At 39.1% G+C, this 25,293-nt stretch overlaps 2 protein-coding genes across 2 annotated transcripts in view; one reads left to right on the top strand and one right to left on the bottom strand.

The window, feature by feature from the left end:
- kcnj3b (potassium inwardly rectifying channel subfamily J member 3b) overlaps positions 1–5,755 on the top strand; it is a 32,482-nt gene extending 26,727 nt beyond the window's left edge. Inside the window, exon 3 of the mRNA XM_005165856.6 lies at positions 3,133–5,755. Coding sequence (XP_005165913.1) covers positions 3,133–3,857 — 725 coding nt within the window. The 3' untranslated portion in view covers positions 3,858–5,755. The remainder of the gene's footprint in view (positions 1–3,132) is intronic.
- asic4b (acid-sensing (proton-gated) ion channel family member 4b) overlaps positions 1–25,293 on the bottom strand; it is a 750,743-nt gene that overhangs the window by 408,228 nt on the left and 317,222 nt on the right. The window lies entirely within an intron of this gene.

Genomic DNA, 25,293 nt, shown 5'->3' with positions numbered 1-25,293 from the left:
CATAGAGATGACGTGGATGCTGGTTTTAAAGGGGCATTTTCAGCTTTTGTAATCCAAAGAAAAGCGCATCGCTCTTGTGTGATCAAGTGTACTCCACGTCAAGCACGGTGTTGTTTTTCAGTCGACAATTGTCTTATCTCAGATTCGTTGCTATTGACTGATGTAGAACGGCGTGTTGCAAATCCGTTCGCTTGTTAGGGGGTTCATAAAAATGAGCTCTTTATAGTGAAGGCTTTGCACGCTTTAATTAAGGAGGGATGTTCGCTGGTGTGGGTGATACACAGATCTAATGAATTTCCCACAGATAAACCTCTTGTTTTCATGCAACCAAATGGACCGTGAACAGACGTTCCCGTGGGTGTTGCTCAACAGTAAATGCGCTTGTGTGTGTGTGTGTGTGTGTGTGTGTCAGTAATGCATCTATTAGTTTTAGTCACCCAAGCATTGTTGCGCAGTACACTCCTTTGAAACATATTTGTTGTCGCACAATGCTTGATGCACATTCATATTAATAAGCTGTTTTGCATGTAGTTGGTGCTTAAAAGACACATAATATTGCGTAACATTGTCAATCTGACTGCACAAACATTATTGGATGAGATCTGAATCGAATTGAGATGGGAGAAATGAATTAGATTTGTTCCATAATTCATTAATTTTGCAACATCATACTAATGTAATCCACATTTAAGTGATTCCAACTAAGTAGACACTTGTCTTTTGTAGATTAGTTTATTGCTGAATTGAATTTTTTTCCTAATTGATAGTTTTTGAACTGAAACAACACTGAATTTGAGGTTTGAGCTTAATACAGAATTTGAATTGGTTTCATTTTTTAAATGTCCATATTTTTCCTGTTTATTACCTTTAAGTTGATTTAAAATCTGCATTTTATAAGTAAACACAGATAATTGTATTGTTTATTTATTGTATATGGGTTGTTGATGTGACAAAAACGTAATGTAATTAGCACTGTCATCAAAACTGTCCTATTGTGTGACCGTCTCAGGCATAGTTCAGTAAATTACAGCTCTTATAAATTAAAAAGAAAGTCATTAATATTAAGTGAAATGAAGTAAATGGCGATCTTTTTTCACACAAACATTTCTAAAAACATAAGAAAATGCCACTAAAACCATGTCTTCTGCGTGACACTAAGTTTATGCTCGTTTTAACATATCCACAGAAAAGTGTAATTAGTTAAAGGATCCCATTCAAGTGACTGAAGCTCGCTGTTCATTTTTGGTCTCCGTATTTATGCATTCCACTTTTTTTAAAGCACTATTAAATTAAGTTTTGATGTTAATAATAAATAGCTCTATTTGAAAATAATTGTCCAACAATTGATAATGGGGGCCAGTCCTAATCGGTCTACCAAAATATTACAGAGGCAGTACCCCCACTCTGAGTCTCTGGGCATCATCATAGGACGCCCAGTCAACCTACCTACTCATTCCTTTTTCTCTTACTTCCACTCCCCTAGCATAAACTCCCCTTCATCCCCCTGTTCCCTTAACATCCCTTTTCATCCCTACATGGTTCATGCTGGTGAAAGTACATTTCATTTAGTAAAAGAATTAATAGTTTCCCTTTATATCTTCAAACGACATAAATATAACTTTTTTTTTCCTCAAAAATGTTTTTTTTACACAACATTGCCTATTTGTCAATTATCCAGTTAAAGTCAGAATTATTAACCCCTCTTGAATTATTTGAAGAAAAGTAAAACTGCTTTTATTTTAGCCAAAATAAAAATAAATAAGACTTTCCCCAGAGGGAAACAAATATTTTTTAGAAATAATGTAAAAAAAAAAAAAATTCTGCTCTGTTAAACTTAATTTGGGAAATATTTAAAAAAGAAACAAGAAATTCACAGGAGAGTGAATAATTTTGACTATTTCTATATTTCTATATTAATAAAGGTGACCTGAGTCAAAGTCCCCTCAAGGCAAGTCATTTCACTTGGTGGTCATCTTTGAAACACCTCTCGGGCAGTACGCTCGGGCATTCTGTTTGAATGGGAAAACATCAAATTCCCCAAAACTGTTTGGCACGCTTATGATTACATTACATATCTGAAATCACCAATACAATCAAGCAACAACTGTCTCATAAGTATCGTTTCTAAACATTTAAATCAAACAAAATTAGCAATTTTTCAGGGTGCCCAAGCCATATCTGTCAACATTGGGATGTGAAAATGGGGGATATGCCCACCATAATAAGGGATATTCCCCCCACCCAAAAAAATCCTCATATTACTAAATCTGTTCTTCTGAAGCCGTTTCATTGTTAATAAGCAGTTAAATGGTCAGTAATATGTTTTATTATTATTATTTACAAAAGAAAAAACGTCTGACAGTCACGCACCACTATATGACTGTTTTGAGGATTGCATGGGAGGGGTGACGGCACCTGTAATGAAAAGGAAAGAGAATCTCGCTGTTTTTATATTCATTTTAAAGTGTTTTCATGCCTAAATAATGCGAAAGCACAAAACAGACTCACATTTTAAGAGCAAGGGGCAGCCCCTGATGGTTCAGCGGTATGGGTTGCGTATAGGGAGGATTGGCTCTTTAATGTTTATTGCCACCTTTCATAGAAAGACCAAAAATACGAGAGAAATACAAGATCATGACATTAACCTAATTTATAGCCGTTTTGCACGTCATCCTCTGGATCATGCTTCGTCTGATCGCACTGGTCTTTTGAAATAATCCACTTGGTCTTGATAGTGAATCTCCTCCAGAAAGGACCGACTGAACCTCATGTTCATTTCATACAGATTACAAAACCCCAAAACTTTTGTTTCCACGTGCATTTGGTTCATTTGAAAGCACAGATTTGAAGCTTTATGTTGATACATTTCTTATGTCTGTGAAGCAAGTATTCGCTTGACCACCAAACTTTCATAAAAGCACAGGTCTGGTCAGAGTTTTTCCCCCATGGGAAACATGAGTCTATATCGATCGATGATTGGCTCCTGTACTGGTAGATGGGGCTTCATTCACCATATTGAGCTTTACACTTTTCCCTATTCAAAACTATATGGGTGACATGTCTTGTGTATTCTAGAGTCTTTGCTTGAGTGTTCTATTCACTGAATGAATCTGTTTCTTGTATTTATCCCAGGTATGACATGCCAGGCTCGTACTTCCTACACAGAGGACGAGGTTCTGTGGGGTCACCGATTCTATCCTGTCATTTCTCTGGAGGAGGGATTCTTCAAGGTTGACTATTCGCAGTTTCATGGCACTTTTGAGGTTCCCACACCACCGCACAGTGTTAAAGAACAGGAGGAGAGTCTGCTGCTGTCGTCCCCCCTGACAGCCCCCTCTCTGTGCCACAGCGCAGGTGGGGTTACAGAGGGCAGTGGCACACTGGAAGGTCTGGAGCTTCAAAGCGATGCAGAAACTGGCTCCATCAATATTGCAACCCCAATGCCAACCAACAAACTGCCTGCCAAACTTCAGAAGCTCACAGGACGGGAGGTCCCCATTCGGGATGGAATGCCCCGTAAGCTTCTGCGCATGAGCTCGGAAATCACCTACAACCTGGGCGACCTGCCCGTCAAACTCCAGCGAATCAGCTCAGCTCCGGGCGTGGCAGAAGAGAGGCTTCAGCCAATCAGTTCCATGCTGAGCCCCACAGAGGACAGACTGGCTCCCAAGCTGGGCTTAATAGGTGGAGCTGAAACTATCAGCCAATCAGTGACAGATCTGCCGCCAAAACTGCAGAGGTTGGCTGGCGGGGTCGGGGTGGGAGGAGTCGGAATCGGAGGACGAATGGATGGTCATCTGCCTCCCAAACTAAGAAAAATGAACTCTGAGAGGTTCACAGGCTTGAGTTTAAAATGACTTCTGCCCTCCTCTGAAACTGCAATTGAGTAAACGGGACAATCTATACTTATAGCAATTTATATATGGATTCAAATATTAGATTATTGCTAATCCTCTGCACAATCTGGCATGTTTTTACCACAAACAGCATGAAAGCAGAATTCATTTTCAACACACTACTTATGGATAATAGCTACCATACTAATACTATACACTATATAACAACAGTTCCATATATCTTCATTAGCCTATTAGCCAAACTTGTTTTGAGGGCTTGCCTATATAACGTATATCTTAAAATAGAATATCAATACAATTATCTGAATGCAATGTCACTGATAATCCAAGGTAACTAATCTGAAAAAGCCAACGGCTATAACCTGAGTTAGCCATTTGTCTTTGTTTAAGCTGTGGGTTGGTTATTTGCGGATCAAATTAAACAGCGAGAGATTAGTTACTGTGGTTTTCAGAGCTAAAGAATCCAACCCAGACTCATTCTGAAAACATTGTCCCGGGGACGTTTCTGGAGACCATGGAATACATCACGGGAGTTACGTATTTTTGCCGTTTTTGTTTTCGCAAATGCCACTGTGTGCGCTTTTTCGTATCTCAAATGTCTCTGGCAAGTGCCGATCACACCCGAGCTGTTCCCGCGTAAACCCACCAGAGGCCGCTGTCGACCAACTGAATTACTTAAATGATTGACTGGGCGACCAACCAATTTTACCGATTGACCGCCCACCCACTTCCTTTCCCTAAACCCAACTGACAGTTTACAAAAGCTGTCCAGAAAAAGAAAAGCCCTTAGTCTGATTGTTACCACATTTTCGGATTTTACCACATTCTCACCCTTTTGTTCACTTGTTTATTTTATTTTTTAAATTCAGTTTTTGTCTTACCTGATTTCTGGAACTGCTCTTCCCCAGACTCGAACCCGGTCGTCGTGGTCAACTCCTCTCTGCGACTCAAGTCCGCCGACCTACACAACGAGCTACCTGGTTGGGCGGGAAAGCCCTCCACATGGAGGTAAGCGGTCAGCCGGTAAGAACGCCGTCATACCACTCCATAGCGTTCGCTTAAAAAAATAAAATGCAGTACGTACGTACCTCCGGCTACATAATTCGCGGTCTCCAGAAACGTCCACGGGACTAAGTTTTCAGAATGAGCCTGCATTGACAGAATCACGCGCTGTGCATTTATGGAAATGTAACAAAATTTCAGACGAACTGACTCAGGTTCTGTTTTTGTTTTTTATCTATTGCATGATCTATCATTTCAGAGTCAAGCCAGATTATCTCACATCAAAGATTAAGCCTTAAATAATAGGAACCAAATGTAAAACACCAAACATTGTAAGCATTTAGTTTAGAAAGTGTTTTAAGAAGTGGCCACTTTTGAAAGATTTTCTGAGCTATTTGTGGAATAATGCGGTTTTCACATTTGGCTTCTAATACTTAACTGACCTTATATATAATGTTTTGTCGATGATTGTTTTCTGACGTTCTTTGTTTAAACTATTTTCCTGACCTGAATGACTTGAGTATTGTGATGAGTAGGATCGATTGAGTGGGGTTAAAGCTATGGAAGACAGAAATGAGCACAATGGATGTGTACATCTGTTTTAATATTCTTTATAGATAAGACTTTGTCAACATTGTTATGGCTTTGTTTAACTCTTGTGTTTGAAAACCGAAGCAATAAGATTATAAAATGCAGTGGAAACTACTGACTGGGAAAAATCTTGTACCTTATGTTACGTTAACGTTAAATGGTTTTACCGTTTTTTTTCTAATTGTTTCTCTCAATACATTCAATTCTACTTCTGACAAATATTAGAATGGCTGTTGGAGTGGTTTGTAATCCTGTAATAAATGTGTTGTGATGTGTAACAAGTCAATTAAAAAACAGTAAACACTGACGGATAAAGCTCCACCTGAAATCACAAAATAAGTCCAAAATGAATCAGAGCTATGAGTGCCTATTTTTGACACATATAAGCTCATTGGTATTGGTAGAGGTCTTCCCCGCAAATAAAGCAGGTTTGATCTGGTTTGACCCAGCTGTGTGGATGACTGGCAGCTTGCTGCCCGATGCTGCTCTTTGGTGGGGCTGGATTTCTTCAAATGCCCTGGGAGTTCTGTTCTATTTCCATGGACGAAATATACATTTTTCATGCAGAGAAGGCTAACTTGGAAATAAATGGCCTGATTTTAAAATCACTATGACAATTTGACAATCTTTATGATTTCTGGAATATTTTAGTATTTATTATCATATATAATTGCACATCATTATTAGGAGTTAAGCACCAAATGAACATGCCAACAAAAAATAAGCGGTACTAACGTTTTTTTTTTTTTTTTAATAACACAAATTTGATGAAGATCATTCTACAATGGACATGAGGTTATAACTCAATGCTTTATTCAAACAAAACTTTAAGAGCTTTTCCACTGCATGGTACGCCATGGTTCGGTTCAGTGCAGCTCACTTTTGGGGGCTTTTCCACTACGTTCTATATACCCCTTGCTTTTTTTAGTACCACCCCAGGTGAGATTCCAAGGCAGTCATATCATTGCCAAAATGTGTCGTAGAGTTGAAGTCAGAATTATTAGCCCCCCTGAATTATTATTATATGTGTTAAAAAAATATAATATATTTTGAACACATTTCTAAACATAATAGTTTTAATAACTCATTTCTAATAACTGATTTAATTGATCTTTACATAATATTTGACTAGATATTTTTCAAGACAGCTTTAAGTGACAATTAAAGGCTTATAAATAACTTGGTTAATTAAGGTAACTAGGCAGGTTAAGGTTATTAGGCAAGTTATTGTATGACGATGGTTTGTTCTATATGGTTTGACTATCGGAAAAACTTGCTTAAAGTGGCTAATAATTTTGACCTTAAAATGGTGTTTAAAAAATTCAAAACTGCTTTTATTCTTGCTAAAATAAAACAAATGACTTTCTCCAGAATAAAAAAATATTATCAGACATACTGTGAAAATGTCCTTGTTCTGTTAAACATCATTTAAGAAAAATTTTAAAAAGTAAAAAAAAAAAAAAATCAAAGGGGGGTGAATAATTCTGACTTGACAACTGTATATACGTTGCTGATCACCAATTGGTCCTAGTAAATCGTCATTACCAGAGTCACTACCGATGTTACTGGATTTGTCAAACATCTATTGTATGGTTGGTTCACATAACAAGAAAAAAGACAACTTAAATGGCAGCATTTTGAGCAGTAGAAGATGTAGATTTTTTTTTTTTTTAGTTAAGGAGCAGATCCAGAGAGAGCTGAACTGGTCAATCTGAAATTAAGGTTTTTAGAAAGTGCAGCAGTAAGGGTGGTGCAACTATTGTGATAATACCACCTAATTTAAGTGCCACAAAACTACAGTGGAAATGCAAACTGGGGCGAGCCAAATCGGTGAAAAAAGCAACCCAAATAAATTATTTATCAAACATGTTGTAAGTTTTCAGTGTTTTTTTGTTTTTTAAATAATGCGCAGATTATGACCAGTAATAACGTATGCGCTATTTAAACAGACATTTGATTTTCAAAGACAACTGATTTTTGATACGAACTGTGAATTTCGCTTAACAGGTTTTAGTACATCATTATAAATGGATGATCATGAAACATCCCACTTACTGTCCTAATATGAGCTTATGACTGGAAGTCTTTCACTTTTATCTTTACAGTATAAACACAAGCACCAATTTTACCCGAAAAAGAGTATTTCTGTAGTCTGGTTCTGCTGGTTTCAGACTGCCAACTTTACACTTTCCCACATCCCTATTGGGCCCAATTGTGTTTTACCGATGATGTGAACCATTAATTATATTAACCGTCAAATTTATATTAGCCTACTCTTTTAAAAATACCTTACTATTTTTTATTATTATTATTTAAGCCACAGATCAGTGTGAAGTATTTTCCACCATTTAAAGGCCAGACCCATATCTTGTTTTGATGCCCTTTAATACGGGGGTCAAATCACCAGCTGTAATTCACACTCTGGTCATGAGACTTAATCAATTCCTTGGATCATCCTGAGAACATCAATACCAATTATGCCATAATCCGCTGAACTTCCTGCACACTATTTTGAAAAACTCTTCCTCTGTTCTGATTTTCACCAAATTCTATGCTCTTCACACCCCGCTAGCGATATGGATTTTGTGTTGATAGATGAAATTGATTTCATTTACCACATCAATGAATCTGATGGCATGATGACAAAATGCATCCGAGGCTGTATCTCTACTGTACTTTGACAAATGCTGACACCAAATTTTATTTGTAATCATTCATTACTTTCATTATTGTCTCCCTAATGAGAATTTGCTCTTTGAGGAGTCAAAATTACTTCACAGAAGTTACATACACAACCTGACTAAAATCTTGTTGCCTACCCAAGTTTTAGGAGCAACATAAATAATAACTTGACTTCTAGTTGATCATTTAGTTTCAGAAATGGCTTATATGAAAGGCAAAGGCCTCTAGATTACACTTATTTTACAAAAATAGAATATGATCATGCCTTGATTGTTAATTATTTAATTAGGACAGTAAGGTCATCTGAAATGGCAAAGAAAGTGTTCTTGCAGGACTCTCAAAGTTCAACAAGGTAATTTGCATTCATCTTCAATGCCTCATCATTCATCTTACCCCAGACACACTCAATAATGTTCATGTCTGGTGACAGGGCAGGCCAATCCTTGGGCACCTTGACCTTGTTTGCTTTCAGGAACTTCAATGTGGAGGCTGATGTATAAGTGAATGTAACCCCAAACCATAATTTTTCCTTCAACAAACTTGACTAAGTCATTTCTATGAGAATCTTGGGTCCACGCAGGCTCCAATAGGTCTTCTGCAGTATTTGTAATGATTCATCTGAAAAAAATCTACCTTCTGCCACTTTTCCAAATTATCAACTAGAAGTCAAGTTATTATTTGTTGCTCTTACAACTGGGATCGACTACAAGACTTTTGTCAGGCAGTGTTCACACTAAATTAAAATCACTTTGGTCACAATGCCTAGTTACCGTTAATGACTACTCGTTATGTGTTATTTGTTTGTCTAAATCATCTCAAAATGTTTTTATTTCCTCACTGTTGCAGTTGGTTAAATTCTCATTGCTATTCTTAATTCCTCATTCATCTCTGTAGTGCTTGGCCCCTTCTAGCAACAACATTTCTTCTCTTATAATGCCTTTACTGGAGCTGTATCTTGCGATCAATCAATAACATGAGATCAACCAATAACAAACTACATCCATCCAATCAATTTCCATACATTTTTTTTATTTGTTTGTTTGTTTAAGAAGCAATGTCCATTTCATACTGACTTAAAGTCAGTTCTTCACATATTATCATTAACTTTCACTTATGTGGTTTTAAACCTTTGGACTATTTTAACGATCTAGGCGCAAAGTCTAAAGCACATGGCGCAAAAGCATTAAGAGCCTATTCAAAACCACTTTTTTCATTCTCTTAATAAGTTATGGGTGTGTTTTGAGCATAACATGCATTAAACCAATCAGAGTCTCATCTCCCATTACCTTTAAGAGTCAGTTGCATCGCACCACAGTGCATTTGCTTTTTACATGGTGGACTTTGTAAGTGAAAAAACTGAACGCTTTACTAGCGAGAAAACGGTTTAACAGAGCATCTGCAGTGCAAGGATAAAGAACGAACCTCCTCCATTCGGCTCCTTTACTTTCTCTTTACCTTACTTTTTCTCTTTACTCCTTTACTTTCGTGTATAAGAAAAGAGTGTTGTACGACATCCATTAGTCTACATATTTATTTTTGGGTAACACTTTATTTTAATGGTCCATTTGAGCATTAGTAAACTGTCTTAATATCTGTTGATACAGGCATTTAACAACAGACATTCAACTGACTATAAGAAACTTTTCAACTTACACTGACACCTAACCCCAACCGTCTACAGTCTACTTATAATCTAATGAGAATAAGTTGGCATGTCGATACAATGTAACTTAAATTCATCAAACAGACCATCAAAATAAAGTCTGACCTAATTTAAGCGCAAAGATTTGTTTCAAAGCTATTTTTAAATTCAGTTCTAATTATATCTATACAGAAAATATTAAATTTTTGTAACATTTCAATCCTTTAATTTTTGTCATTCATTCATTCATCTTATTTTTTTTTATATGTAAAGACGTTTGTGTTTTGTTGTACATCCTGTGTGTATTAAGCATTGTGTAAGCATTTGGACTCGCATAGGCACACTACTAACGCACTCTGCAATGAACTTTAGCTTTTGGTTGGTCAATGGTGCAGTCTATGTCAGTTCCTGGAAATAGCAATGCGCTAACAATGCACCTTAACACACCACCTTTCTAGACCGGCACACCCATAAGTCCATAAAGTGGCACAAATGGATCTGCTATTTAAACCATGTGGCGCGAAACATGAAAATTAGGCTTGCACTGGTCTGAAGACACCAAACACGTCTTGCGCCTTCTTGCGTAGGGTGTGTATGATAGATCCTTTTGTTTTTCTTTCTTCTGTTGAACACAAAAAAGACATTTTGAATAATGCTTTTTGCTGTCATCCATTGGCTTCCATAGTAAAAAAAAATTTAAATTAAAAAATAAACTCAAAAAGAAGTGAAGGGTGAGTAAATGATCATAGAATTTCCATTTGTGCATGAAATATCCTTTCAGTCATTAATTAATCCAGTGTAAATATGAAAACTTCACATTCTCAAAATGTGCTGCTCAATTATTGAATAAAACCCACACCCTTGATTTAAAGGAACTGGCAAGCACCACAAAAGAACTTAGTAAGAGCTCACGTGTGCAATTCGCAAGCTTTCATTTATTTATTATTTATAACGCCTGCCTTGAATAATAAAGCTCCTTTTGTAACAAATGGGCCGGTTTGTCCTTTCCCTGTACCCCAGCGGCTATATGAAATAATGTGCTTTTTTCTTAAGTGTAAAGTGTTTCTCCAGTCATAACTGCGAAAGTCAGACTGAATCTGATACAGATATTAATTTTTTTCGCCTTTCAGAACGAAATGAGGGTGGGAAGTGTGAAAGAGACAATGCAAAATGTGCGCTAGAGTTGCGTTGGATATACAAGCTGCGGGGACTCCACGCAGTTCACCGTTAAATGAATCCCTCGATACGACTTCCCTAAGAAACATTAACACATTACCTCTCCACAGGGGACCAATATCCTGAACTTCTGTCAGCAGGAAGCTAATTATAAAAAACCTGTGCGCCTCTGTGTGTTTGAAAGGAAGCCGCTGAAATACAGAGAATATTATCTTGTCACTAAATGTCAGATCCAGATGAAAAGAAGGGTTTCGTGAAGGTCAACCTGCACTGCTTAAAGAGCATTATTGCCGTGACCCCGTTCATCTCTACGGAGAGCTCTCAGATGCTGCCATTCCCTTTTAATTTATTTTCCCCCGCAGCCTGATGTCAAACGCTCCTTATTTCGTTTCATCAGTTCCATACTTAGCGATTTAATCCCGTCCTATATAAGATTAGCTAGTTAATGTACTTTCAAATAACCATTAATGAGTTCTTAAATTGTTTCTGCTCTCTGATGGTGGAAATTAAATCCCTCTCATTTAAAGGGAACTTACTTTGATGATGGAGTAGATGGAGAAAGGCTCGTGCTCATTAATTATAGATGAACAAAAGCGAATCTTTTGTTAACGACCTCATGATTAAATCTTTGCTGTTTTGTTGGTGATTAAAGTCTCTAGACGTCTGGGTCAACGGTGTGTTTGCGTTAGGTACATATCAAATCAAAATTGCTGAATTATCCATTGCTTAAGGTTCTTTCCAAAGTCAATTTGAAATGCACATTTTTGCTCAATGTGTGACATAATTTAAACTAAAACATGAAGATAGGGCGGGGTATAGTTGGCCCCTCCCCTTTAAAAACAGCCAATAGCTTTTCTTTTTTATCACAGATCTTCCAATGAGAGTAGTTGAGCTCAAACGCATGTAGCATTAGCCTCTTGAAGGGAATGGTACATGTCTACAGAGCATTTGATTGGTCGAATGAGAAAGCAAAGTTATTATTTTTTTAACGGTGATCCATTAAATGACAAAGTGTTAGCTTTGAATGCTTATTTCTTCTAAATGTCAATCGTGTCACTGTTTTGGAGCACACTATTTTGTACTATAGCCCCTTTCACACATACAGACCTTTCTGGAAAATCACCGGCAATTTTCCAGAAAGGTCTGTGTGTGTGTGAACGGGTCCTTTTTAAAATACCGGTAAATTCGTTTTGGCAGTTTTTCCGGAAATAGAAGTTGTAACATTACTGGAAATTTGCCGGAATGCTGTTCTGTGTGAACGCAGAAGGAAGATTGCCAGAAAGAGCACGTTCATGTCTAAAACGCACTGACGTGAGATGTCTACTCCAGCCAATCACAAAACTCAGACGCATTCACATCCGCGCTGTTTATGAAAACAAAAGCCTTTGAATATTTTCCATGCACATTTAGCTGCTAGATGTTACTCAGATAACGTGTTCCTTCCTAATGCTAACTGTGGACAAAATTATTGATGAAATGCTTACGATAAACCGCTGTTTGTTTACCTTCAAGCTCTGCTTCCTTCAGTTACTTGACGCGTGTGCACGTGAAGCAGTCAGTGAGTGAAACCATACACACATAATATGAATATTTCGACATGCAAAAGTGTTCCTCCATATGTTTGTTGTCATCGAAATTGTTCACAATACTGATCCATCCACAGAGTTTGTAATGTAGTCAAATGTTTACAAATACAAGCGCAGCCATTTAGAGGTCATTTCTGGTTAATGATGTCAGAATTTACCGTATTTTGGAATGGGTGTGTAAACAGTCTTTTCCGGAAAAATTCTGTAACATCCGTGCCTGTGTGAACAGTGCTTTTTTGAATTTACCGGTAAAGTCGCTCTGGTAATTTTCCAGATAATTATCACGGTATCACTGTCTGAAAGGGGCTTTGAGATAACATTAAGGCTAGCATACTAATAAAAATACAGATGGGGACTAATTATTATTACCACTACTTTATTAGGTACACCTGTCCGACTGCTCGTTAACACAAATTTCTAATCAGCCAATTACATGGCAGCAACTCGCATGTAGACATGGTTCATGGTTCAAACCGAGTATGAGAATGGGGAAGAAAAGTGATTTAAGTGACTTTGAACATGGCATGGTTGTTGGTGCCAGACAGGCTGGTCTGATTATTTCAGAAACTGCTGATCTCCTGTGATTTTCACACATAACTATCTCTAGGGTTTACAGAGAATGGTCTGAAAAAGAGAAAATATCCAGTGAGCAGCAGTTCTGTGGGCGCAAATGCCTTGTAAGTAATTAATGTGGATTTATATTGCGCATTTACTGTGTATGGCCATACACCCAAAGCGCTTCACAATCATGAGAGGGGGTCTCTCCAAATTACCACCAGTGTGCAGCATCCACTTGGATGATGCCACGACAGCCACAGGACAACGGCGCCAGTGTGCTTACCACACACCAGCTATAGGTGGAGTGGAGAGACAGTGATACAGCCAATTCAGTGAATGGGGATTATTGGGAGGCCATGATCTTAAGAGCCGATGAAGGGAATTTGGGCAGGACACCAGGGTTGCACCCCTACTATTAAGGAGAAGTGCCATGAGATTTTTTAAAGACCACAGAAAGTCAGAGGTGCGCCCCCTACTGGCATCACTAACACCACTTCTAACAGCAACCAAATTTTCATGTTGATGCCAGAGGTCAGAGGAGAATGGCCAGACTGGTTTGGGCTGATAGAAAGGAAAAAGTAACTCAAATAACCACTTGTTACAAGAGAGGTATGCAAAAGAGCAACTTTGATCGCACATCACGCTGAACCTTGAAGCAGATTGGCTACAACAGCAGAACTCCACACCGGGTGCCACTCCTGTCAGCTAAGAACAGAAAACTGAGTCTACAATTCGCACAGGCTCACCAAAATTGCACAACAGAAGATTGGAAAAAAAGTTGCCTGGTCTGATGAGTCTTGATTTCTGCAGCAACATTTGGATGGTAGGGTCAGGAATTTGGCATCAACAACATGAAAGCATGGATCCATCCTGCCGTGTATTAATTGTTTAGACTGGTGGTGGTGGTGTATTAGTGTGGGGGATATATTTTTTTTAGCACACTTTGGGCCCATTAGTACCAATTGAGCATTGTGTCAATGCCACAGCCTACCTAAGTATTGTTGCTGACCATATTCATTCCTTGATGACCACAGTGTACCTAACTTCTGATGGCTACTTCCAGCAGGATAACAATAAAGCACTAATTATCTCAGTCTGGTTTCTTAAACATGACAATGAGTTCACTGTCCTCAAATGGACTCCACAGTCACCAGATCTCAATCCAATAGTGCATCTTTGGGATGCGGTGGAACGAGAGATTTGCATCATGGATGTGCAGCTGACAAATCTGCAGCAACTGTGTGTTGCTATCATGTCAATATTGACCAAAATCTTTGAGGATTATTTACAGTAGCTTGTTGAATCTATGCCATAAAGGATTAAGGCAGTTCTAAAGGCAAAAGGCGTTCTAACTCAGTACTAGTAAGGTGTACCTATTAAAGTGGCTGGTGAGGGTTTTTAGTAAGATAAATCAATATAAAAAAGCAACACAATTACATTCTCACGCAGATTCAAACACTTTTTCCAAAAAAACTCTATATTAAAATTGTAAGAATTTTTTGCCAGTACCCATACAACCTAAAATACAAAAGCTATTTTACAGTTTAATTAAATTTGAACAAGGCAAAAAATAGGCTCTTAAGCTACTTTCCTTGTGTAACTCTTGAGGTTGGCATGGGATGGCATTTGCCACAGATATATATTCGCTTAAGGGCTAGACAGACGTGAGGGCAGCATCAAATGGTAGAAAACAGGATGCTCTATTTGTGTGGATGTTCCCTGCAGGGACAGCGTGCTGTCTCATCCAAGGTGTGTTTCAGCTGAAGTGTGCCATTTACCAGCTTGTTGTATCCGGGTGATGCACTTGAGACAGTTTGTGGCAGATCATCCATCCAATTTAACAGTCTATTGTTCTGTAGAAAGAATGAAAAGAAAGATGATTAGTTATTTAGCAAGGCAGACCTGCCTTTTTAAAGAATATATTCAGGTAAAAGGCTGATCGAAAATTACATGGCTAATCAAGCTGACTGAGAATCTTTTCAGTAATAATATTAAGATCATGTGTTACAACGAACACAAACAAAATTGGTTACAATTTACAGTAAGATCTCATTTGGCTAAACATTGGCTAAATCAAGTAACATAAGCACAGCTTTGTTAAAGTGAGTTAACACAACACCTATGTTAAACAGTTAACTAAGGATGTCTGACGTGAAACTGATGTTTCAACACAGTGTCGAGATCCCGAAGCGCAAGTGTTTCGAAACACTGTACCGAAGCATGATCCAAAACACCCAAGTGACTAAGGTGATTCGAAACACACCAGGTCATGTGATTAAAGTGTTTCGAAACACCAGGTCATGTGACAAAAGCGATTTGGCGAGTCTGCTTTTGGATGAAGGGTCAGAAAAAAATAGCTTGAAGTTGAGTAACCTAGTGGACCATCAAATGGACAGAGTTCAAATCCTGATTTGTTTAAATACTCTGAAATTATGACTTGATGTATTGTAACAATGCTACTTTTTTATGACCAAAACAAGACATATTTCACATTTGCTTCAAATGTTTTAGTTTCATGAAGCCTCGCTTTGCCCACCACTACAGTTAACTAATGGTTCCCTTCAGTGTTGAGTTAAAGCAAATGCTGAGATTAACTAAGAAAATAAATGTTGTAATTTTACTATTTAAAGGGCACCTATGGTGAAATATCTGCTTTTCAAGCTGTTTGGACAGACATATGTGTAGATATAGTGTATATACTGTCATATTGGGGTGATATAAACACACCCAGTCCTTTTTTTTTCTTCAATTTAACAACACAAAATCAGTGGACCAATTGGGACGGGTTTCAGACCTACCGCAACTTGACATAGGAGTGCGGTCCCCCTGCCCACCGAATTGATTGACAGCTGCGTATTAACATGTCTCCGTAGTAATGCTTATAATCATATCAACAAGTCAGGACGTGCGCAAAGTAACCGGGAATAAAAGATCTGTTCAGTTTGCTAGGATCATCAATCATCATCAAATGTGATTAAGAGTGAGTTTTACAAGTTTAAAATGATTTAATGTTAATGAATTACAGCCATTTACTCCAGATTTACTTCATCAGCCAGCCGCGTGTCAGAACAATTATAAAAGAAGATGATTCAATCCCGGTTTATGGACGTTAAATTAGGTTTATTTTGTACAGTAACATAACATATATCCATACAGCAGTGGAGATTAACCTGTATCCTGTCACATTTGCGTGCAAAAAGAGTGCAAAACTGAACGCGCGCACTGTCTGTGTCCGTGCTGTGTGTGTGTGTGTATCTGTGTGTGTGCGTGAACTTTGTAACGACATTGTGTGTGACTCATCGTTGCAACTCCACAACAAATGCATCAAATACTCATTGGTAAAGTTCTTACTGTAGTATTTCTCACAAACGTTACGTGAGATCTTTTTCCTTTATGTCTGTCTGTTGTCTGAGCCAGCCGAGGGAGGAGATTGAGGCATGCTGAAAGGCACGTAGAAACAGTGGGCGGGGAGGACTAACCTTAAAGGCGCAGTACAAAAAAACTCCACCTGGTGCTCAGAGGTATAAAATAGAAACTTTTAAAAGGTATAATAAATAATCTCATGGGTGTTTTGAGCTGAAACTTTAAAGACACATTCTTAAGACACAAAAGACTTATATTAAATCTAGGTGCCCTTTAAAGCTTGACACTTCTGTAGTTACATAATCTACTAAGACCGACGAAGTTTAAAATTGCTATTTTATAAGTTGACATAAAATATAAGAATCTTTACTCTCATTTCAGTGTAATAATCAAGAAACTTTGCTGCTGTACCATGGCTGCAGCAGGCACAATAACATAGATTCCAACTAGTGGTGCAGGTGTAGTATTTGGTGCTAAGGACTATTTTCAGGTGCTGCGTAATATTGCATCTTCTGATAGTTTCTTGATGAATATATTCAAAACTGTTTAACTCTAAAGGCTGATTTATACACGCATATCAGTTGTCGCTAGGGCACTTCAGCTCATTTTGGAAGGGCACTTTCTATCCAAGACTAAAAAGGGCATATGCACTGCACAGGTTGAGCCCTATGTGTGCACGTGCCTGATTTCAATGACAAATGTCGTGAGTGCAGTATTACAAGTCGAGATCGCACTCATGTAATACGAGCATGCGAATCTCTTGACTTGCCCGCCGATTGTTTGCAGAGCCATAGACCTTTACCTATGAACAATAATTATGGAAACTGTGTTCATCTTAACTGAAAGCTTCGTCACGTTTGCTAGCCTCATACATCACGCACCTGTCAATCTGTCAGTCAGTCAGCATGTCGCCTTAAGGTGTGCAGGGGTGTCCAAACTCGGTCCTGGAGGGCCGGTGTCCTGCATAGTTTAGCTCTAACTTCCTCCAACAAACCTGCCTGGAAGTCTAGTATACCTAGAAAGAGCTTGATTAGCTGGTTCAAGTGTGTTTGATTAGGGTTGGAGCTAAACTCTCCAGGACACCGGGCCTCCAGGACTGAGTTTGGACATCCCTGCCTTAAAGGGTTAAACAAATAACGCACAGCACTACTACAGTTACAGAAAAGTTAATATTTCACTTAGCTTTAAATACGTTTTGGTGTGATTATAACCCGCTATTTAAAAAAACGACTGAATGTTTTAAACGAGAAGATGTAATGTAGCTGTGGTGGGATGAATTTTGGTTTGTTGCCCCACCACGGAAGAATGAATGTAGCGGAAACCATGTGAATGATCCCACGCAGCCTTCGTGTGGTTGCATAGCCCTTGTTGTGGTTGATGCCGACACTGACTTGCACCTTTCAAAAAATCTAACTACACGTCGCAACAGCGCACAACGCAAGCTCTGTGATTGGTTGGCTTAGTAGCTGTGAGGAATGTGGGTGGTGCTCAGCGAACCAAGCCCGATGGAGTGAGTGTTTACAAGTACCGAGTCCCATGAAGGAGCTCCAGATGTAAACTTTTGTTTGGTGTTTAGCTTATGTTTAACATTGTTGCACGTCTGCCTGTTCCCACCTCTAAATGAGCGAGGTAGCATTCAGAAAAAAACAAAACACTCACGAAGAAACTTGATACAGAGGAACATAACATAACGTATTATTGCCAGCTAGCCTTTCAGAAGTGTTATTGCAGATTAACGCAAACAGCATGCAGAAGTATAAATGCACGGCTACACGCAAGGCATGAGCTGTGGGTCTCGGCGATTACTCGACGCAGAAGTATAAACCAGGCTTAAGGGAGTTGTAAAATGAAATAAAATAAAGTTTTTTGCTTTAACATTACCCAATAAACTTGTTACAGTGGGCAATTTAATGTTTATATACATTTAATCAGCTGTTAATTGATAGTTCACATCAGCCCATTTCTGAAAAAGTCTGATGAAGGCCACAAACCTTCCGGCTCTTGTTTCACATCTGAATCAAAAAATCAATTCTTTCTGCAATCAATTCCCAATTGCCCTACACATCCCCTGTGACTCTACATACACAAACTGCCTGTTCATGATGGTCATTTAGTTCACTGGACCCAATTTGCACTGATACTTACCACTGACAATTTAAAAGCAATGCCAATTTAGTTTAAAATTCAACCATGTAATGTAAAACTAAGATGGAGTATGATTGTTTTTTATTGTTATTTCCAAACAATATAACATATTCTTGTTTAATTGGTGGCATGTGGACCTTATTTTTTAAACCACAGGAGGAGCAGAGGTAATGTTGTTTTAAAAACTCAACCCCATCACACTCAACCCCATTACACACATCATTGTTTTGGGGTTGTAAACTTGTAACAGGATTGAGATATTTACCTAATTCATCAAGAATTTATCAAATTGAAATATTTGAATATAGTCATTTTCTTTTTGGCTTAGTCCCTTTATTAATCTGGGGTCACCACAGCGGAATGAACCGCCAACTTATCCAGCACATGTTTTACGCAGCGGATTTCCTTCCAGCTGCAACCAATTTCTGAGAAACAGCTGTACACTCATTCCCACTACGGACAATTTAGCCTACCCAATTCACCTATAGCGCATGTCTTTGGACTGTGGGGGAAACCGGAGCACCTGGAGGAAACCCACGCGAACACAGGAAGAACATGCAAACTCCACACAGAAACGCCAACTGACCCAGCCGAGTCATGAACCAGCGACCTTCTTACTGTGAGGCGTCAGCACTACCTACTGCGTCACTGCGTCGCCCTATATAAATACATACTTACTATAACTTTTTTTGTCACTAATAGACTATTTGAAGCAGTGTTTTTTACTTAAACTCTGAAGCAATTTTATGCCAGACATGGCACCCGTATCAGCAGCAGATTTTATATTGAATGTGTCACGAGCTTTAAAATTGAGTTTGCTCAAACTGAAATATTACATTTTTAAATAGTCTACATAATTAGGCACAATTTAATCTTTAAAAAAAACATATTTATTAAACATTAACGAATGCCAGGAATCACCATGATACAGCAGCTAAGTAAATAACAGTGCTCAGCATATATAAGTACACCCCTCACACATCTTTTAAATTCATATTTTTATATAGGAAGCTGTACAATATTATATTTGTGCATATACATTAGATCAGTCAGTACTGAAGCCAAATCTGGAGCTTATCAAACAAAAAAACTTACCAATTACCATAATGGTCCAAAAACTAGTACAGCCAAATTTATGTTATAGAAAGATAAGCAAAAAAAAAAAGAAAAATTTACTTGAAATTTTGAAGGTTGTAATTTGAATTTAATTGTATTATCTTTCAATTTCTAAATATTTTAGGTGACTAAAATAGTATTTTAATAAATATATCTGTTTAATAAATTGTGTTTAAATGCACCAAAATACACTGCCTATATTCACTAAGAAATGGATAACAATATTCGGTTTCAAAATGGAGTAACTCAATTATGCTGACTCTAAGCACATATTGTTCTAGAAAATAGCAACTTTTCTTCTTTTGTTAGTCTTAGTACACGATGTGACTACAGAAGAGCCAAGCTTTAAATAGAAAAATGATCTCTTTCGGAATTAAAATCAAACTCTTTTTTAAATTATAGTGGCGCAGTAGGTAGTGCTGTCGCCTCACAGCAAGAAGGTCGATGGTTCGAATCTCGGCTCAGTTGGCGTTTCTGTGAGGAGTTTGCATGTTCTCCCTGCGTTGGCGTGGGTTTCCTCCGGTTGCTCCGGTTTCCCCCACAGTCCAAAGACATGCGGTACAGGTGAATTGGGTAGGCTAAATTGTCCATAGTGTATGAGCGTGTGTATGAATGTGTGTGTGTGTGTGTGTGTGTGTGGATGTTTCCCAGAGATGGGTTGCGGCTGGAAGGGCATCCGCTGCGTAAAAACCTGCTGGATAAGTTGGCGGTTCATTCCGCTGTGGCGACCCTGGATTAATAAAGAGACTAAGCCGACATGAATGAATAAATGAATGAGAGAGAGATGTTAATGGCCTGGTCTGATCCAATTCAGTGATTTATAAGCTAAAAGTGCTGATTGTCTAAAATGGCCAAAATGAGCCCTTTTTCCACACAAAAAAAAATGTGGTGTTCCTTTAAACAAGATTGTCATCCTAACAAATAGAGTAGTGGAGTTCAGCAGGGCACTGCAACAAATGTCAAATAATATGGGGACAGTTTGGTCACTAGCTAAATATTGTGTCAGCAAACTCCCAAAGCCGCGAACCCACACGAAGGCTACAGCAGACACGAAGAGGCTGCTGAACGGCTAAAAAAGCATTTGGTTATTGGAGTGAAAGAACCGCGTGGGTGTTAAGGGCGATCCATTTTCTGAGGCATTGTGCAATGTGTTCGCTCACCAGTTTACCTCGGTGCCTGCGGGTCAAGAGGCCTTAACGCTCACAGATACGTGCAATGCGCCATTGTGCACTGGACCACTTTGATACTTACAAACGATTGCGCTTGGAGAAGCTGTTCATGTGGAATCATGGGGGCGTTAAACCTTGTCATGGCCTAACAGCAGCCCTGGCATATCTGGAGCCATAATGATAAGATCTCATCACTGTGACAGTTTATGCAACTGCCATTTCCCTCTGCCAGTCTCTCTATCCTCTCCCTCCCTTTCAGTTCTGCTCGCTCCCCTCACCCAAAAAAAAATTAAATAATAAAAACACGTTGAGAGAAACCGCCTTTATCGCATTTTTTCGGCACCTGCTTCAACAATAGTTATGTGGCAAACACGTCCGTGTGCGAGGTCGCAGTTGTCATGTCACTGGCCGTAATAACATCCATTACATCAGACTCAATCAGCGCGTCCCCGGAGACGGCAGTCCATGATTAACTGGTCTGTCACCCATCATTTGACGCGCCATTTGTCAGTATCACTCTGCGGCGCGTCGGGTAGGGTAGTGCTTCAAACTGAAACATTACCGCAGAAGGCACATGCTAAGAGGACTGTGCTATGAATGTTTTAGCAGACGGCGACTGCAACGCTACAACAGAAATAGAAACAGCGCCAGAGTTGAAGGCAGCCAGGCAGGCACTTGGAGCGGGAGTACAGTATGGGAGCCGTTGCTAGGTAACGCCAGAGCCCCGGGCGCGCGCGCAGGAGCATCCCCGCGCCCCTCTAAGCGGTTTGTTAAAGGAAAATAGATTTGCATCAGCCCTGCTGCTGCTGTCATTATGAGCGGTATCGTCGTCACCTTGAAACACTTGTTTCGCGGTGAATGTGCAGACCTACTTTTAGCAGTGGACAAATGCTCAAAAAAGACTTGTTTCCCAAAATCATCTCTTCTTCACAAATAGCAGGGGAGAGTGGGGACGGTTTTAAGTTGAAACGATGGAATGAACAATGGATCGAACGATGTACAATACCCAGATAGGCAGCATACAAATGTGGGCTACTTAGGTAGTTATGCGGCACTGGTGGTCTTCTTTCGGCCCAGACAAAATGAATATGAGCCTGAAGTGGCCCACCTGTACAGAGGCAAAAGGGGGCCAAAGATTCCAATTCATATATGGGCCATTTAAGGCAAAGATTTGGTACTTATGGCATGTGGGCCACAGTTGGCAAAAATGTGGCATAGTCATTTAAAGGTAAACCTAAAATGGCTTACACGTGTAGGTGCAAATGTGGCCCAGTTATCTTAAGACATGGGCCACTTTTGGCAAATATTTGGCACAGTAAACTCTGGATAATGCAGCTGTGAGCCTAAATTTGCCCAGAGAAAATATGAAAATATAGCAAATGTGGCCCAGGTATTTTAAAACATATGTGGGCCACTTTTACCAAATATTTGGACCAGTGGCTAATGCGGCTGTGAGCCTAAAGTGGCCCAGAGAAAATATGGCAAATGTGGCCCAGTTATTTTAAAACATATGTGGGCCACTTTTGGCAAATATTCGGCACAGTAAGCTCTGGCTAATGTGGCTGTGAGCCTAAAGTGGCCCAGAGAAAATTTGGCAAATGTGGCCCAGTTATTTTAAAACTTATGTGGGCCACTTTTGGCAAATATTCGGCACAGTAAGCTCTGGCTAATGTGGCTGTGAGCCTAAAGTGGCCCAGAGAAAATATGGCAAATGTGGCCCAGTTATTTTAAAACATGTGGGCCACTTTTGGCAAATATTTGGCACAGTAAGCTCTGGCTAATGTGGCTGTGAGCCTAAAGTGGCCCAGAGAAAATATGGCAAATGTGGCCCAGTTATTTTAAAACTTATGGGGGCCACTTTTGGCAAATATTCGGCACAGTAAGCTCTGGCTAATGTGGCTGTGAGCCTAAAGTGGCCCGGAGAAAATATGGCAAATGTGGCCCAGTTATTTTAAATCATATGTGGGCCACCTTTGGAAAATATTTGGCACAGTAAGCTCTGTCTAATGCAGCTATGAGCCTAAAGTGGCCCAAAGAAGATATGGCAAATGTGGCCCAGTTATTTTAAAACATATGTGGACCACTTCTGCCAAATGTTCGGAAAAGTAAACTGGCTAATGTGGCTGTGAGCCTATATTGGCCCAGATGAGATATGGCAAATATAGGAGAAGATGGTGTGAGCTCAAAGCAGCTGAGGTAAGATTTGGCAAGTATGGTACTGTTATCTTAAAACATATGATAGGTCACTTTTGGTAAAGATAAAGTACAGTGGTCATTTGATAATTATAGGGGTGTAAGTGTTTAGTGTGGGCCAAATCTGAGCCACATGAATTTTGCTAGCTGGGTATGATTATGTAGATTATACACTTTATAAGTACAAATAAACAGCCAATATTTTATAATATGCAGGCAAAAGGACACTAGTTAATGGTGAGAATTGGTACTTAACCTGAAATGTTACCGTTTAAGCAATACAAAATAGTTATAAGCAGGGTGCGAATTACAGGGGGGTTTGGGAGGATTGATCCATACCTGCCAATACTCCCGTCCTTCCTGGGAGTCTCCCATATTTCAGACCCATCTCCTGTTTTGGTCTGTCTCTCCCAGTGACTCGGGAGTCGCGACCCTCAATATTCTCTGAGGTGGTTGGTAATATACAAACGCGCGTGCACAAATAGGCCCAAGTAGATTAGAATACAAATAAAATATGCTAATTTTAATAGTTTAATAAAAGGAATTAGATTTTGGGAAATAACAAAGTAACCCCTCCTGATTGTCCCACGACCCCTCAGTGGGTCCCGACCCCAACTTTGAGAACCACTGATTTAGTTCATAAATGAATCTGCAGTTCTGAATGAATTGTTCTAGATCGTTCCAGCAGGACCCCCTTGAAAAGATGCATTTTACAGCCTACTTTAACTTTTATGGATGCACAAAGAGACTATAAATTGTCAGCGCTGCTGTACAGACTAATTCTTTTCCGATTTTTAATAATAAGCAAAAAAACAACACTCCAATGCTTTTTATGCGTGTTTGTTTATTGATTGATTGGTCTTATAGATGTTGAATTGAAGTTATTAATTCTCAGTTGGTCAGAAAAAAGACACAGCTCAAAATGGCTAAGGCTGGAATCACATAGGACATAGGCTACTGATTTTTTAACACGATTGAATGGTAATGCGTACCGTAGATTTGAAATGACCTTATGTGACCTCGTCATCCTATTGCACACTGCTGTTCATAAATCCTCTCCTTTGGCCTCATGTGACATCCAACGCACACTTCAGAATCTTGCCGAGAGAAGTATGTAATCCAGGTAATTTTTGCCTACCTTTTAAGGCTCAGTCCCAAATGGCACACTAAACCCTTGTGGTACTCCTCTGAGCCAGCACTTTAATACCACATTTACTATCAATAAGAAGTCTGCTAAGAGCTCACCTCGGTGTGGGCTCATCAGAAGTGACTTTCAAGGGTGCTTGTGAGCTTCTGAAAGCAAAAATGAGGATAGGAACACCGTCTACATTCTTGTAGACTTAAGCCCAAACTATACTTTCACCACCTGCGTTCAATGAAAGGCTGTGCATAGCAAATGGGAAATGTCATCCTCAGAAGGGTACTTTGGAGTAAAAACAATCATGACCGCCATGTTGAAGTGTCAATTAGAACTATTTAAAGGGCACCTATGATGAAAATCCTCTTTTGTAATCTGTTTGGGCAGAACTGTGTGTAGGTATAGTGTGTCCACAGTCATATTGGGGTGGTATAAAGACAATAAGTCTCTTTTTTTTATTTCCTGACGTTAAAATAGAATCCAAATCTCTCCCATTTTAAGACCCATCGCAACTTGACATATGAGGGCAGTTTCCGCGCCCACAGAATTGATTGACAGCTGCGTATTAACATGTCTCCGTATTAACGCATATAATCATATCAACAAGACAGGACGTGCAACAAAGCAACTGGGATTAAAAGATCTGTTCATGTCTTTGTGATCATCAATCATTTCAAATGTGATCAAGAATGAGTTTTACAAGTTTAAAACCTTCAGTTCAATCCCGGTTTGTGGATGTTAAATCAGGTTTACTTTGTACATTAGCATAACAGATATCCACAAAGCAGTGTACATTAACATGTATCCGGTCGCATTTTTAATGCAAGAACAGTGCAAAGTTAGACGCATGAACTTTGTAACAACATAATGTGTGACCCATCCTTGCAGAAAGGCTTGAATTACCTCCACAACAAATACATCAAATAATAATTGGGAAAGTTCTTACTATAGTATTTTTCACAAACGCTGCGTGAGAACTGCTTCCTTCATGTCTGTCACGGTGCTGTTTATCTGACACAGCTGGAGATTGAGGCACACTCTGACATGCACATGGGAACAGTGGGCGAGGAGAACT

The sequence above is a fragment of the Danio rerio genome, chromosome 6, assembly GCF_049306965.1.
Source record: "Danio rerio strain Tuebingen ecotype United States chromosome 6, GRCz12tu, whole genome shotgun sequence".
NCBI lineage: Eukaryota > Metazoa > Chordata > Actinopteri > Cypriniformes > Danionidae > Danio > Danio rerio.
The sequence above is the reverse complement of the archived record's forward strand: the minus strand, read 5'-3'. Positions and strand labels throughout refer to the sequence as shown.